The sequence below is a fragment of the Apostichopus japonicus genome, chromosome 9 (genome assembly GCF_037975245.1).
Source record: "Apostichopus japonicus isolate 1M-3 chromosome 9, ASM3797524v1, whole genome shotgun sequence".
NCBI classification, from domain to species: domain Eukaryota; kingdom Metazoa; phylum Echinodermata; class Holothuroidea; order Aspidochirotida; family Stichopodidae; genus Apostichopus; species Apostichopus japonicus.
Window position 1 is genome coordinate 2,083,588 of NC_092569.1, and position 16,694 is coordinate 2,100,281.

The 16,694-nt window shown below is 36.4% G+C and overlaps 2 protein-coding genes and 1 long non-coding RNA gene across 4 annotated transcripts in view; 2 read left to right on the forward strand and 1 right to left on the reverse strand.

The window, feature by feature from the left end:
* The window catches only part of LOC139974417 (uncharacterized), a 40,280-nt gene extending 27,468 nt beyond the window's left edge, over nucleotides 1–12,812 (forward strand). Inside the window, exon 2 of one of the 2 annotated variants that reach the window (XM_071981559.1) lies at nucleotides 9,237–12,812. In XM_071981559.1, coding sequence (XP_071837660.1) covers nucleotides 9,949–10,758 — 810 coding nt within the window. In that variant the 5' untranslated portion in view covers nucleotides 9,237–9,948 and the 3' untranslated portion in view covers nucleotides 10,759–12,812. The remainder of the gene's footprint in view (nucleotides 1–9,236) is intronic. The other variant, XM_071981558.1, reaches the window with a different exon arrangement.
* LOC139974418 (uncharacterized) overlaps nucleotides 1–16,694 on the reverse strand; it is an 84,656-nt gene that overhangs the window by 26,402 nt on the left and 41,560 nt on the right. The gene's annotated exons all lie outside the window — the stretch shown is intronic.
* On the forward strand, nucleotides 504–7,597 carry LOC139973755 (uncharacterized). The gene is made up of 4 exons (XM_071980614.1): nucleotides 504–525; nucleotides 1,898–2,151; nucleotides 5,951–6,094; nucleotides 6,678–7,597. Exons 1-4 carry the CDS (start codon nucleotides 504–506, stop codon nucleotides 6,864–6,866), a joined length of 609 nt encoding a protein of 202 aa, XP_071836715.1. The 3' UTR covers nucleotides 6,867–7,597.

The window sequence follows — 16,694 nt, forward strand, 5'->3', positions numbered from 1 at the left end:
AAAGTTTTGGACCAAATGTACTACTAGTACGCGATTTCCGGCTGCGAATGACACATTTCCAATCCGAATTTTTTACCGGCCCGGGCAAGGATCAGATCCATATTACGGCTCGAGTGCAAATGCGACTGGATCAATGCATCAGTTTACCCCGTGGAGAGATGATCGTCTGATAAAATCAGAGGATCTGATCTGGATCTTGTATAAAAGCACAAGTCCAAGAACAGATTTAAGAACTTAGGTAAGTGCTAATTTTCAAATTTAATCTTTATAGCAGCAAATAGGCTCATATACTTCATTATTGCATACTGTACATGGTGCATATTGCTATAATTTATTTCAGGCTTTTCCAGTTACAAACATGCCCCTCCCCCCAAGAAAAAAATAACAAAACATAAATAACAGTTTTGGTATATATATGTCCCTGCATGGTCCAGTGTGCAGATTTTTACTCACATTTGTTGCTCTCACTATGTGTGATTGTGGGAACTAGGGACTGTGTCCCAATGGCTAGGAAAATTATTGAAGGTCAGGCTATTTTATTGAAGTTAATGAGTTTTGTCCTTTTTTACAAGTTGTACTGAAGTTTGGTAGAACACTACCATTTCGACAAAATATTGTCAACTAAAAATTCACTTTTCAACATTGCAGCATTGATACTGACATTTGAGAAGTCCTCTCCCTCCATACATCCACATACAGTACCTCACAGATGTGCAAGATTTCATAACAGGGCTACACAGTCTGCATAAAGTATATACTAACCTCAGAAGCAATCAATCACAACAATATTGTCTTGCCTGATTGCAACTCCATTGTGGAAATAAAACCTGAAAACTTTGTCCCTTTGGTTGTGGTCAAACAGTGTGTCAATAAAGGATCATATGACACCTAGCCAGTTCATATCACAGTGTAAGGCAGTCTATACTGCAGCAGCCAACAGTGAATATATACAGTCTTCAAAAGCAGGGTTAACCACAGAAAGGGAGTAAAACTGTTAAGCAGTGGTCATGCTCTGAGGACTTACTCTTTCAATGCATGCCTTTGGATACTGTTTCACATTCATGGCTCATATTATTGTGGTGTGCAGCTGAGTAAATGAAGATTTAGTTGTGCTCATTTGTCATTGTGCTCCACTTACATGGGAAACAAAATGTGTGAAGGAAACCTTACAAATTTTAACAAATTACCAGTTTTCTGTCAGAATGTAAAGAGGATGATCCTGACAAATTGGACATTGAGCCAACTCTTTTCTCATCTCCACACAAAAGCAAGGGAAATACATCCCTACCTAATACACTTAAAAGGAACGTGAGCATGGATAATGAAATGGAAAATTTGGAAGAGGAACCAACTTTAAATAATCATACTAAAACAAAACTTTCACTGTCGTTTGAATGGGGCAGTCACTGTGAGTCACAACATCAGTACTATTTCTCCAGATACAACAAATGATTCGCTGTGGTTGTACCTTGACATAAGTTCAAATGGAAGTAGTAGCAGTAGCTTTGGTATTGCCAGAGAATTTTCTGCATCAATTTCTTCATGTGATCAAAACCTTCTTTTTTCACCAGGAGTGAGATAAAACGAAGGAGACGCAATCAAGCATTTGATCCTCTGCCTATGTTCCAATCTGATTGCTGTGATGGTAGCTGTATCAAATCGCTTTCTTACGATGACCTAGAACAGTCTTTTCTAGAGGTTAGTGAAGTGAGGGAAACTTAGCTAAAGCAATTCACTCTGGACAAGATTTGGATTCATCAGGAAAGATCATGTCACACCTGAGACAAATCTTGTTCTATTTATGTAATTTGTGGGAAGATTGTATGTGAGAAAGCATTTTGTATGTTCTTTGGTATTAGTAGCAAGTTATTCAAAGATTGTCTGAAATAATTTCAAGTTGGCAAGAAAAATGCAATTCATGGCAATAAAGGCAAGAAAAGGATGAGAACAAAAACTCCATTTGCACTAGCTTGGATGAGGTGTTTATTTGAACATATTGGAGATTACATGCCCCACAAAACAGAAGTGCACCTTCCAGTGTCATACACAAAGACTTCTCTCCATGCATGCATGAAGAAGGAAATGATAGAAATTGGCATTGGTGAACAAAGCATCATTTCCAAGGAATACTTTATGGAAATCTTTAGAAGAGTTCAAGATTCCTAATTATTTTATCTTGTGAATGTGCATGGATTTATGACAGTTATTGTTGCATACATTGCATGGGAAAAGGGGAATAAAATTTCAAATTCCTCATAGCTAGTAGCTTTAAATTGATTAACTAGCATAAAGACATTGATAAAGTATACTGAAACTTGTGAGGTCGAAAGTGCTGTTGTAAGACTGTTTTGCCAGGATTATCACACAAACAATACAGTAGCTGTGTACATTACAAATGATAACTTTCAAGTACTGTACATGGTCTGCTGATCAATCACAATTGGTGGGTTATAGCCCGGGGTGTCAAAACCACAGGCATTGCATCCTTTTTTCTTTGCTGACTATGGAGGCTTTAACTTCATACAATCCAGTGACATTTAATCTGTTTAGTTAACTACATGTGCAGTCCATTAAACATCTCTTCAGAAAAATTCATGTGTCTCTATTGTTAGCTTCAGCTTCAGCAAGCACAAAGACTGTACTGTACATACTGGAGAGAATACACCTCACAGCTAGTGTACCACTAAAGCTGCATTATCATTCCTTAAAAACATTAGAATTATTGTCAAAAATTTTGATTTAAAGAAGTTCTAAAGAACATGTGACATAAGTTTGATTGCAACCTCCACTCAAATCAGGAGTAAAAGTGCTTTCTGCTGAAATGTCAATGAACAACTCCCTTAGATAGAGACATTTTCAGAAAGTCCCCCAAATATGCCAGAAATTGAAATATGCTTACCTTTGGTCAAACTTCTTTAATTGTTTTAATTTCCACCTTTGAGGACATTTACCTCAACTGTCTGGGAAAATGATTAGGGTCTTATTTCCAAACATCCCTATCAATTGGTCTAATAAATAACATGAGAAGATGTTGTGCAGCTTTACTTGTTCTTTTCTCAATTAGCTACTCTCAACACCCTATACTCCTTTAAAGGAATTCTCTAAAGTACCTAAAAGAATGCTTAACTTCAGTTATAATTAGTAAAAAATTTCAACATGCTCATTGCATTATTCTATGGGTATTCATGAAAACAACATGGTTCAAATTGACACAATAAAACTCTATCACTAATCACTACATAACTTTTTCTTGATTAGGTTAAGCAGTTCAATTTTACACCATTGTGTGAAGTAAAACTTATACTTTAAATGCTTAATTAAAGTATTTCAACATTATATTTTTCTAGACGACTGAGTTTACTGTGAGTGGTACTTGAAAGAGGTAGCGGAAAGAACAAGGAGTGGAAAGGAAAATGAAGAATGCCGACAATTGCAAGAAGTTCATCTTAATCATCTTAAGTGAGTCAAAATATTTTACTAATTTAGAATTAAAAGTTGATGTCTGCTTTCCTTTTTGAATCCTTGCAGAAGTCAAAAGCAATAGAAAGACTATCTATTCCTTCAAGTCCTCTATATGTGTGGGTGTGTCAGTGATGCTCCTAGTTAACACTTATCTCTTTCAAAAACTTGCTTGAACTACAAATTGGATATAGTAGCCCTAACTAAGATGATAAACCCTAAAGTTCAGAGAAAGGTCATTGGATCGGTCTCAAGTTTTCGTAACAAGTAATTAAAATGGCAGAAAATGAGATAGGGGCCTTTTCTGGCCCTACTCTGAGTGTGCTCTATATTCACAAGCAAAGGTATGTTTGAGTTTTAATTTCCATAGGATCCTTGCCCAGTAGTAGTTGTACGGGAAAAGTGCAAAAAAAAGTCAAGTGGGTGGTACGTTTTATGAACAGCGCCCTCAAACTTAAGAAATCTCACTTCTGGCCCTAATTGGGGGGTCCATTTTGGGCCTGTGGGTATATTTCAATTTTTTTTTAAATACCATTTTTCAGGAGCGTATTGACACTATTTTTAGAAACTCAAGTAAAAAAGTTGTGTATTTTGTGTTATCTACTCAAATTTCTGACTCGAAAATTGCGAAAATCACCTCGTTCATATGTATGAAAATGCTTGCACAAGCTGATTTGAGTAATTCAAATGACAACAACTTCTTAGCATTAGCATACAGGTGCTTAACAATTAAGAGGGTGGTCCACTAGCATAAGGACTACAAATAAACTGCATTTCCAGGGTCATAGATGTCGAACGATGTCTGTGAACAGCTATTTTGGGCATTTCAAGGTCAAATTTGGTCACAATTAGAAGTTTTATTTTTGGTTTTCAATACAAACTAGTAAGATATGTATAGTTATGATGCAAAGAATGTGCTAAATCATATTTTATATAAGTTATTAATGCTCTGGAGAGCAGCTTAAAGTGGCATATATGAGAGTTATATCAGCCCTACAGAAACATGCTTGCGAGGGCAAACAGTGGTAACATTATATCTTCATTCAAGGAGATCATGCTAACAACATTAAGAACTATTGAAATGTATTAAAAGGGTTCTGTCTAATACTCTTTGACTCCAACCCCCCCCCCACACCCTCCCCATAGTGCACTATGCATATTTGAATACATGCATACAGTATGTGACTGACTTTTACTGCAAAGAGACTGCATAAACATGCATTCAAGGTATACTGAATTATTGGTATGGTCCACAGTGTGCACTATATATGTGTGTACATGTTCAGTACAGTGTTATTTTACACCAAGTACTATTAAATACACACTGTCCAAGATAATGAACAGTATACACACTGTACATGTATTTACTGGTTAAACATTCCTTTTAAATTATTGAAAGTCTTTTAATTTATTGAATTAGCAAAAGAATTATACACTACTGTACATTGCAAATATTTAAAAAGACATTGAAATATGCACTTTGCACTATATATGTGTGTACATGTTCAGTACAGTGTTATTCTACACCAATTACTATTAAACAAACACTGTCCAAAAACATGTACAGTACACACTGCACATTTATGTACTGGTTAAACATTCCTTTGAAATTATTGAAAGTCTCTTAATTATTGAATTAGCAAAAGCATACACTAAATTGCAAATATTTAAAATGATACTGAAATATGCACAGTATTGAATGGAATGACCACACATATATACACAAATGATACACACATATATAGTGCACACTGTATGTATGCACTGGTTCACATTCATATTCTAATCTGATATAGGGTTGGGTAGAGGTTTTGGTTGGAAGGGGGTGAGTTACATGCATACAGACAATTTGAAGCAGAAGATTACCTTACCAAATAATTCAGTATACCTTGAATGCATGTTTATGCAGTCTCTTTGCAGTATTAAAATTCAGTAACATATATGCATACAAATCTGCATAGTGCACTATGGGGAGGGTGTTGGGGGGGGGGGGGGGTGAGAGGGAGTCAAAGAGTACTAGACAGAACCCTTTTAATAAATAACATTTCAATAGTTTCTAATGTTGTTTTACGTGGTCTCCTTGAATGAAGATACAATGTTACCACTGTTTGCCCTCGCAAGCATGTTTCTGTAGGGCTGATGTAACTCTCATTTTCGCCACTTTAAGTTGGTTGCTACAGTAGGCGGGGTCGTAACCTAGCAACGAAAAAGTTTTCAATTTTTTTTTTTGCCCAATTTCATCCTTTGAGACATATGGCAAGACACCATATCATTTCCAGGCGATTCTAAGAGGGTCGACGTGGAATCGACCCAAAAATCTGTTGATTTGGCATGGATTGACCCATATATCATTTACATTATTTCTCAAATGATATTGGATCAAAACTCAAATCAATATTTCTTATCTGATATCGTAAACCCTGTATCAGTTAAGAGTTTATTTTGTATCATAATATGTTCTATTTTTACTAGGTCAAAAGGAGAGCAGTAACATCTTGCCCGCACTAAGGCGTGCCAGGTTTCTTTGGAACTGAATACCCTTATAGTCGATGGAATGGACCAATCAAAGACTGATCTGCCACATTTTGTCCAGAGTGATAAGGATGTAAAACATCCACATCCACATAACAGGTCAGTATTATCATGGAGGTCTGTTTTACCTCCATGGTATTATGAAGTGACCGGAAAGTGTTTATGTCATTATAAGTGTAAACATCACGTTTTCTGGTTTCCGAGAAATTGTAATCCTACAGTATGAAATTGTGATGTCATGTTGGTGTATAGTACAGTATGTATGTGCGTGAGCAGCATGTGTGTGGGTGTTTATACAGGGTGTTTGTTTGTACGATGCCTTGTTTTACAACACAATGTCTCAAGAGGGGAAGTTTGATTATCTTCATAAGTAGTATAAGGATGGACACCTAAGGTTACAAGAAGTCTAGTGTTCCTATTGTTTTGGTTGAGGTCAAATCAATTCTGTTCTTTATTTGTTGTTCTGATAAAGATAATGGCCTTAGTATCCATCAAATATTATGTGACTGTGTTTTTTTTGTTAAAGCACATAGTAGGTTAATTATCAAACTTTATTTAATAGCAGAAAACAAGTAATAACAACCTCTTTATCATACATGTCAATGAAGTAGTATATATTCATTCTTCTCTTTCTTTTCAGGTGTCCTAATTCACACTAAAGGTCCATGTGACAAGTTTGCATACAGGTATATGTTATGACTGATCTGAAGCATATCCAACATGATTCAAACATGACCATTACATGCAATTTGTGGACACTAGTGAAGCACAAGGATACTCTTGGGAAGGATCTGTTTTTGCAAATGGATAATTGTTACAGGGAGAATAAGAACCGCTATCTTCTGTCCTTCAGCCCTTCTGCTCCTTGCTTTTAGAGTTGAAGATCTTCAGAGTGGTGATATATATAAATGTTATAACTTTGCTAAAGAAGTTATTGAAGTATCTGACTATATTAAAGTTGGGTATATAACAGCCGTAAACCTCATTGATTCAAGCACACGACCATACTTTGGAGAAGTCACTAAAATTTAAAAGGATGAGGTTATTTTACATTGGATGAAGGGATCCTGGACTGGAGACTGGAAACTGCTAGACTGTGGCCAAGGAAGAAATAAGCAGCCATACACACCATCAGTTTCTTTCCATTCCTTAATGTTCTGGGACTTTAATTTAACCCATAAAAATCGCCTTCCAAAGAGGGAAGTCTGTGACTTGAAAGAAAGATATGCAGCTATAGATAAAGAATTTGAGCTGAATAACTAGGAAACCTTATGTTTTACACATACTATTGATTGGGCAGTGTGTACTCTTATTTTCTTGCAACAACTTGTGTAAAAGAAGATATGTAGTTTTGAGAAACACACACAATTTTCTTGGTGTATTGCTACACTTAACTGGTTGGGGCATACTGGTACGCCCCAAAGATATATACAATTTATCATAGGGGTGTATTTCTACTCTAAACTGGTTGGGGCGTACTGGTACGCCCCAAAGATATATACAATTTATCATAGTGGTATATTTCAACATTTAACTGGTTGGGGCGTACTGGTACGCCCCAAAGATATATATAATTAATCATAGTGGTGTATTGCTACACTTAACTGGTTGGGGCGTACTGGTACGCCCCAAAGATATATACAATTTATCATTGAGGTATATTTCTACACTTAACTGGTTGGGGCGTACTGGTACGCCCCAAAGATGTATACAATTTATCATAGTGGTATATTTCAACATTTAACTGGTTGGGGCGTACTGGTACGCCCCAAAGATATATATAATTAATCATAGTGGTGTATTGCTACACTTAACTGGTTGGGGCGTACTGGTACGCCCCAAAGATATATACAATGTATCATAGTGGTCTATTGCTACACTTAACTGGTTGGGGCGGGGCGTACTGGTACGCCCCAAAGATATATACAATTTATCATAGAGGTATATTTCTACACTTAACTGGTTGGGGCGTACTGGTACGCCCCAAAGATAAATACAATTTATCATAGTGGTGCATTTCTACACTTAACTGGTTGGGGCGTACTGGTACGCCCCAAAGATATATACAATTTATCATAGTGGTCTATTGCTACACTTAACTTGTTGGGGCGTAATGGTACGCCCCAAAGATATATACAATTTATCATAGAGGTATATTTCTACACTTAACTGGTTGGGGCGTACTGGTACGCCCCAAAGATATATACAATTTATCATAGTGGTCTATTGCTACACTTAACTGGTTGGGGCGTACTGGTACGCCCCAAAGATATATACAATTTATCATAGAGGTATATTTCTACACTTAACTGGTTGGGGCGTACTGGTACGCCCCAAAGATATATGTTATTAATCATAGTGGTGTATTGCTACACTTAACTGGTTGGGGCGTACTGGTACGCCCCAAAGATAAATACAATTTATCATAGAAGTGCATTTCTACACTTAACTGGTTGGGGCGTACTGGTACGCCCCAAAGATATATACAATTTATCATAGTGGTGTATTGCTACACTTAACTGGTTGGGGTGTATTGGAACGCCCCAAAGATACAAAAAACATTGTACAATATATCCATTTTGCCCCAAAATGACTATTTATCAAAAAATACTTGCATTTTATGTTCGCTTTGGGAAAATCATACCAAAAGTAATCATATATTAAATTTTTGCTATATTTTGTCAACTTGATTGATAAAAATCTTTGCTTTTGTTAGTAAGTGATGGTTTATTCAAAATTCAGTGAATGTTATGGCTAAATTGCTTAATTTGTTAGTATCTGTAACAGCAAACTCTTTTAAGACATCTAATCCACCAGAATAGAGATAAAATGTTTATGTCTGCTCGTTTTACTATGAATTAACAAGGTAACACTGTTGTGTAAAATTATTCCATTTAAATGGCTATTTATCCTGCATTTTTGAATAAATGTATATTTACAGAATTTTACAAATAAGAAATGTTACATGCAAATAAATGAGAAAATAAGCAACATATTTCAAATGTCATATTTTTCATGTACTTATACAATGCAAAAGCCAGGCCTTGGTTAACAGACCACATTTCAACGTAAAATGGTTGAATTCACTCGTACATCTTTCATTTTTCAGCTTTTACTTGGAGAAAAAGTGAAAAGTCATATTTCCTTAATTACCCAAATGTTTCCTAGTCTCTTTAACCATATGTTGTCAACAACTTTATTCATCATGACCTGTATTTATTTCTTTATTTGATCTTCTCCCACAGTTTCCAGAGAATCGACGAAATCAGTGGCCAGCTTCGCGCAGATATCATCTTAAAGCCTCCGGCGATTGTCGATATACTAAAGAAGAAGTAAACGTCAATGCCCATACTAGTTCTGTTTTGAAGAATCGTAGGGAATTGGCGGGAATTTTCTCAAGTGCTATAGATGGTTAGAGAGCAACTTGAAAGCTCTTTCACTGATCCAAGACTACATTTTTTTCAGACGATTATATATATATATATGAAAAAAAAGATCTTTTTCTTTCAATGGGTTTGAACACGCATTTCTTTTGAATACTTGATCGATAACATCGAGAAAAAGAATTGAAGTGTTCTATCAAACATCTACGGTAGATAGCTTACATTTTGCGTGTACATTTACGATTGGAAATGAACGTATTCCATATTCGTGTATGATATTCCCCTTTCAAAACGAAGACGCCATTGCTTTGAACTAGGAGCATTGTAAATTGTGTGAGAGAGCGCCTTCTCGTCACTAATGGAAACTCATTGGATTGACATTTTCAGTGCAATGAGGCCTGCATAAGCTTCAGAGACAAATCAAGCAAAGGTTTCATTAGAACTGCAAATAAGAGAATTTCTCTGCTAGGTTTTCAGTTGATTTAACATCACCATTTTTGACCATTTTCAATTGACTTCCCATTAAAATTTGGACCATATATACGGTATTTATCACAAAGGGAATTATTGTGCCATGGATACGGACGATCACGAAACCCTTCCGAAAGCTCCTGGCCAAGACAAAGCACCGAGACATCTACCTAAAGCAAGCCCAGTGACATCCCCACCAGTCTCGGCCTTACAACAAGCATCCAGCAGAAGGAAGATCTTCGCCAAGCCGCCTAGGTTAGAAAGCGTCTCGGAGAGTGACGTCAGTGAAAAATCGGCCGTGGATTCTCCATCTACGAGTTCGTCTGACTTCGGTGTGCGTTCGTACCTTCATCATTTCTACGAGGACGAACCCAAAGAGAAAAGTGGCGAGAGTGTGTTTGAAAGCGGCGGCGGTCCGATCGATAGTTGCGCTGAGACTGTGAAACGATGTGCTAGTAGAAACAGACATTGTTCTCCGATATGGTGGAAAGCCGGTGCCTGGGTCGGTTTCAATATTCTTTTCCTTGCTTTGATCGCCATTTCAGTGAGTTACCTCGTTAAGCCGCGCCCTACCAACCTCTACCAGAAAGATGACATACCGGTCGTCGATCAAGAGGCTAAGGACTTCAATAAGAAGCTGAACGCTGCGAAAGTCGGCAGTCTAGTTTTGCTATGTGTCGGTGGATTAATCCTAACAATTTCGCTTCTTCTGCCGACTCTAGGGATCACTGTCGATCCCGACGAGATCCATGTGGATCCGTCAGGTACATTCCCACCTTACATGCCTTTGGAAAATAACGAAGACGACGAGGACGGGATTCCATACACGTCGAAATTGACGAGTGTACAACCGCAACGCGCGAAAGGAGAATCAGTTGTGGCGGGAAAAGATATGGTTAAAGTCCAAGAATAAAACACTCTCTTTCGTTCTCAGCTTTATGTCAACAAGGTCTAGTAACACTCACGTGAATCAATACATGATTCCACTTGCAATCGAATTGGGAGTTTTAATATACTCCGTTTCGCCTATTAACATTAATGCCCACATACCGTACCATTACACACTACCAACTTATATCGGAGATTTTAAACTTACGCATATATGAATTATAGATAGAGCGTGTATGAGTTAGAGTAGACTTGTCATATACTTGGGATGCGTTTGCATATGGATGAGGTATGTTTCTTTTCTTAAATAAGTACTTAAACATTGACGACCTTCGAATCATTGGCTATTCTTATCATACCGATTACTAAAATATCACTGTTCTAAAATAAAGAGGAAAATTGATCTGAGAAAGAAACTATATACGATTCATGACAATAATGAAATTTGTCTAAATAAGTGCATGAACAATGGATAGGAATGGTCGTCTTAATCTGTAGCGTGGACGAATGAAGGGTAAGATTATGTATGTTAGATAATCTCTTAGATGATCTCTTTCAACAAACTCTCATTCATTTAGTCATAACCGAAGTTATCGAATAAACTGGTCAGCGTTCCATGTAAGGGCGATTACACGATGAAGTCAAGAAGTTGATTAAATCAACATTTCTTTCGTTTAACAGCTGAATTAGGACAAAGATGTACAAATCATATTTCATTGTTGTAGAAAACAAAAAGATTAGCAAGACTATCGTAGAAGCAGTTTATGTGCAGATAACAATTGCCCCTACGTGTTGATTCGCTTTAAAATCAGACGTGCAAATTTCATTAATAGAGGATTGTGTATACCTTTGGAACTATTAGTTTAACAGAATCACAAACATATGTTGCCAATACTTAGGCAGTTTTATTGTAGAGTTCAATCAAAAATCAAATTCGCACCATAGCTATAGTATTCCGTATATTTAAATCTACTTAACCTGTGTTTGCTTATTGAAGTACTACAGTATTATGGTCACCATGGCGTATCTGTATACGAAACCAATGTATGTATCCAAAGATGGCATCGACTGAGAATGCAACCCACGGCTCAGGCTTCCGTCTTGCCTGACGTAACGTAATGTTTGACGTCAATGTGATGTAATGATCCGACATCTTTAATGTTATAAAATCAATGAGTTTTGTCTAATGGTTTGTGATTGGAAAGTTTAGATTGAATAACAGAGGAAGTATGAAATGTTATTCATATGCCTTAATGTGACCGTTAATTAATTTGGGCTACTTTCGTATAAGTAACCATTTAGTCTTACCTTTCCTAATCACGTGAGTGCTCGACAGTCGTAGTTTGAGTCGTCGAACGCTTTACATAAATAAGGTTGCTAAGCTACAGAAACAAAGGAACATTCCTAAGTAATTTATTCATTTATTCGTTCACTTATTATCCGCTAACTTTAAACAGTAATAAGAAATAAAACAAACAACGCCATTTTCCTTTCCACAAGCATAGCTATATAGGTTTGGGTTGTATGACAAATTAGCACGCAACGTAATTTGCGCTTGACAAAAGCGTGTTAGGCTATGGTGGTCAAACAATGCCACTCTCACGACAAAACAGTCATTAATTTACCTAATTAAACCAGACACTATTGAATTTTACCTTCGCTTTCATATACATTCGGTCAATTTTTAAAAGTAACGTAAAAAAACAAAATAATACTTATACGATATTTTGAATACACTTCGTACAAGAGAAACTACTGTAGAATTTGTTCTCTTCTATCGTTTGTATTTTCTGTCTAATTTATTGAAACTCTGTTGCTATAGAAACCAATTTACCTCCCCCAGCAAGCGGCTCTGGCGTGTTTCATCGTTAACAAAATGATTCGGCAATTATTAGCTCGGGAAAGGAATTCACAAAACAACCATGCATACATATACAAAACTGGTCATCTGTTTATATAGTTGGTGTATAAAACTATCGGAGTTCACTGTTTCCTAACGTGATTTATTTATAGCATATATCATTAGCATATATCATATAGCATATATCACATAGCATATATCATAGCATATAGCATATAGCATATATCATCGTAGGAAGATCTGAAGAAAACAGTGCGGGCAGAAAGCTGGTAAGATTGAGGGTTCTTGCCTATAGACTTAAATAAATAATGACTTCTGTTGCTCAAAATTTTGAATGATTGATCTTTAAATTTTGACCGTTTCCTTGAAATTTAGGGACCCTTTTTTTCCGGAAATGTCGAAATTTGAGTGAGTTATACCTCCAAATACCTCTTCTCGACAGATCGAAAAAGCAGTCGAAATTTCGAAGGAATTATGGGGTATATATGAATATAAAACTTAAATAGTTAGGAAAGTGATGTGGCAGAAAGCACATTCCTGATCATCAGTATATTTGCCCCAATTTTAAGAAGGTTAAATTTGCTAGAAGTTTTAAGAAGTACTTTTTCAGAGGCTCTAGTCCTCCATGTTGTTTGCATATACACAGAGGAAGGTTGAGTCTATATACTTCTAAATGTCTCAATAAGGCAAAAGCACTTTGAGGGTGTCAGGTAACGTACTTGTTGAAGCTGCATATGAGCTAGCATATTTGGAGGCAATATTTATACTGATAACCTTTAATGTCTGAATTAAAGAGGGAGAGATGAAAAATAATTATGTTAATATTTAGTCCCCGTAATGAATATTCATTTGATCACGCTGTGGTATAGGTAGACATAATTCTTGCATAATGCCACATCATGAAAAAGAATCACTAAACCGTGAAAAGTCATATAATCGTACATCAAGATTGACACATATCAATGAAACAAATCAACATTTAAATAATACATATCTGACGTCAGGCAATCTCTCTAAAGGCTTTAAAAGACAACAAAAATCGACATTATTCCTTATTTTGTTTACGAATATGAATATGCATATTCTCACTCTGGACACCGAGAACTATTACGTAATACTCCAACGGAATTTAAAGGAAATACTGAGGTATATGGGACGCATGAAACAAACTTCCTGCGTCAAGGATTGTTTTTCTCGACTCGCTTTGACTATATAATATTCCATTGTAAAAAAAAAAAACTTGTCCAAAGGCGACACAGGAAACAGACAATTCACATGCAAAATGTAAGAAATTCCTTGAAAGGGTACTTTTGTGATATCAATTTTATTGATTTCAGAATAGAGTACTTTATGTGTTAAATTCGTTGACGTCTCCTTCTATGCGAACAATATGGACATGGTCTTGGTTTACGATGGAATAATTTTAGCAAAGCCTGGGGTTATATGACGACATGACTTATTGCGCAATCCATGACTGATCCAAATCAAATGAATTAAACTGCAATATATTATTCCTAAAAAACGGAACAAGCCATGCCGTGGGAGATGGGATCAATATATGTCGTTTCAACAATTAAGTTCTGTTGTATCTCTTCATAAGCCTCCTTTACTTGCAATTCCAAATTCGTGTATGGTCATTCTTGTACAATCAATCTATACTTGAATTTCATGCAGATTCTTTCACAAGCCCGCTAGATTAACTTTTTCTATGACGTACATGAGTTTTGTTTAATTTTATCCAAATAAAAAATCGTAATGAAAAAAAGAAAGAAAAAACACGTCATTAATTGAACAAGGGTCAGTTGTTTCATTATGGTACTCCAAATAACTTAATTTCACTTTAGCTACGGTATACAGGACATTAGTTATCGATCACTTCCTTTGAATATGGATTTCCAGCCTACGAAGAAGCAAGTATACATATACCGTACTCTACCCCTGATGAGTGCGTGGATGGCCGGCGTATAGCTATTAGTAAGTATTACGGCTATTGTAGAATATGAAAGGTTGGTTTGTAAGGCGCGCCATAAGTGGCAATCAACATAAGTGATGCATCGCATATAGGCATGGATGAATAACTTCAGACTGTTTGCCTTTCAAGGTTAAGCAAATATTCGGGCGCTTATTTTCCCTTTTTTTTTACATTTTTATCGAGAATCGTATGATATGTGTCCGATTTCAAATTTAATATTTTCAAAAGGTAACAAAAAATCCTTCCAAGGACTGGATGTGTTCACCAATATTTAAAAAAAAGAGAGAAAAAAATTAAATTTGTTCGATAAAGTGAAAGTTGACTTTTGGATTGTTGACTGGTTGGAAAGTTGACTGGTTGCATTCCCTGCAGGAGCTGATAGTTGTTATGAAAAGTAGCATCAATCTTTTAGTAATATCATAGCACATATCTATTTCTCTCATTATGGACTTATCACCATCTACGCTTTTGATCAAGTTCCAAAATTCCCTCTCGCAAATCTGTAAAGGGATACGGTATGGAATCAATCTCAAAATATAATTAAAATGATCAGGATGAATTACCAATTTTTGCGTATAATGTTTGTTTTTTGTTTTCCTTTAAATTATCCTTGTAATTCGATGCGATTGCGGATAAGGCAAAATGTAATATCACAGATAATGAGACAAATATTGAAGCATAGTTCAGATCAATGCTGGGTGCGAATGACAGCGCCCGATGTATAGTGGCGTCAGAAAGAAGTGTTCTCTTCAGCGTGTGTGTGTGCGGGGGGGGGGGGCAGGGGAGGGAGGCTGAACCTCTGGATCCTGGGGTCAATTGGTAGGCCCGGGGAAATATGGGATATAGAATAATGCATATTTATTTTTAAAATATAATAAGTAAATATGAAGAAATCAACAAGCCTTGGGCACGGTTACATAAATGTTCACGCGACCCGACATGACTCTCGATACCAGGATGTGCGCGTGTTATGGGGCGGGGGGGGGGGGGGGTGGCGATTCAAGAAATGAGTCCGTGTTCCCTTGATAGGGACAAGTTAATTAAGATAATGTTTTGGCTGATACACACACCTTATGGGGTCATAATCCTATACAAGCCCTCATCAGTTATTGCGACGTTATATAGATCACCAAATGGTAAACACTGTTAGCGTCTTGTATTGTTTTGGTTCAAATATACGTTCACATTTCAGCCATCAATATTCATAAAAGAGTGACAGTTACAAATTGCACTCAAGTTCCACTTGGATGCTTAAGAGTGAAGTCTCTTTCTGAATCCCCCTCCCCCCACCCCCACCCTCTCTCTCTCTCCTTCTGCTAAATATATTAAAAATATGCCTCGGAACTAAATTCTTAGTTTAAAAATTGGGTCTGCTTTCCCAGGAATTTGATTAAGCCATCTATATACCGCGCCGCGTGGTCTACACTCGGGAATAACATGGAGACCATTTCCATGTTCTTTATAATCTCCTCTTTTTTTGATGGGATTTTTGCTTCGCTGCATCTTCTAACTTCGTTTCGTCAAGGACATTACGCATTAAAATATTCTCAAATATACACCTATAGCATAACTAACAATCTTGCATGTTCATATACAGAGTCCATATATACAACACATGTATTTGCGTCGTATACCTGTAAGTACTTCCGGGTTACTGAATCTAGTCATAATTAAGGCGGAAGCACTTGAATCCAATTGACTGGTCTACATATACAGCATCACGTATACCTGCAGAAAATATAAGTGGATTTCTATGGTTTTTAATTTTTATTTTCTCCTGATTTTGAGATGGGTGATTTTCTTGACAGCATTTCAATATTCACAATCGCCAAGGCTATATATAATACAACGTTAATAACCGATACGTATTAGCTTACCTTTCATGGTTCCTATACTGCGCATGTAAAAGCATCGCGACAATCTAGGATGCAGAACATTTTCGACGAATTTTTCTAAGTAATTTAGTTCAGCCACCAGAATATTTCTCTCGTCCGATATTTTTTTTTTTTGGTAAAGTGGCCATTCATTCATCCTGATAGCAGTGAATGTATAAAGAGAGTTTCTGTAATTACCAATCATCAATATACCATTTCATATTGCGCATGTGCAGTTCAGCTCATAAAATAAC

Bases quoted from the DNA above. Each gene is read 5' to 3' on its own strand.
- LOC139973755 (XM_071980614.1), top strand. From the start codon at position 504: ATGGCTAGGAAAATTATTGAAG. The intron at 526-1,897 runs GTCAGGCTATTT...AATAATTTCAAG, and splicing joins GGCTAGGAAAATTATTGAAG to TTGGCAAGAAAAATGCAATT. The intron at 6,095-6,677 runs GTATTATCATGG...GTTTGCATACAG, and splicing joins CACATCCACATAACAGGTCA to GTATATGTTATGACTGATCT.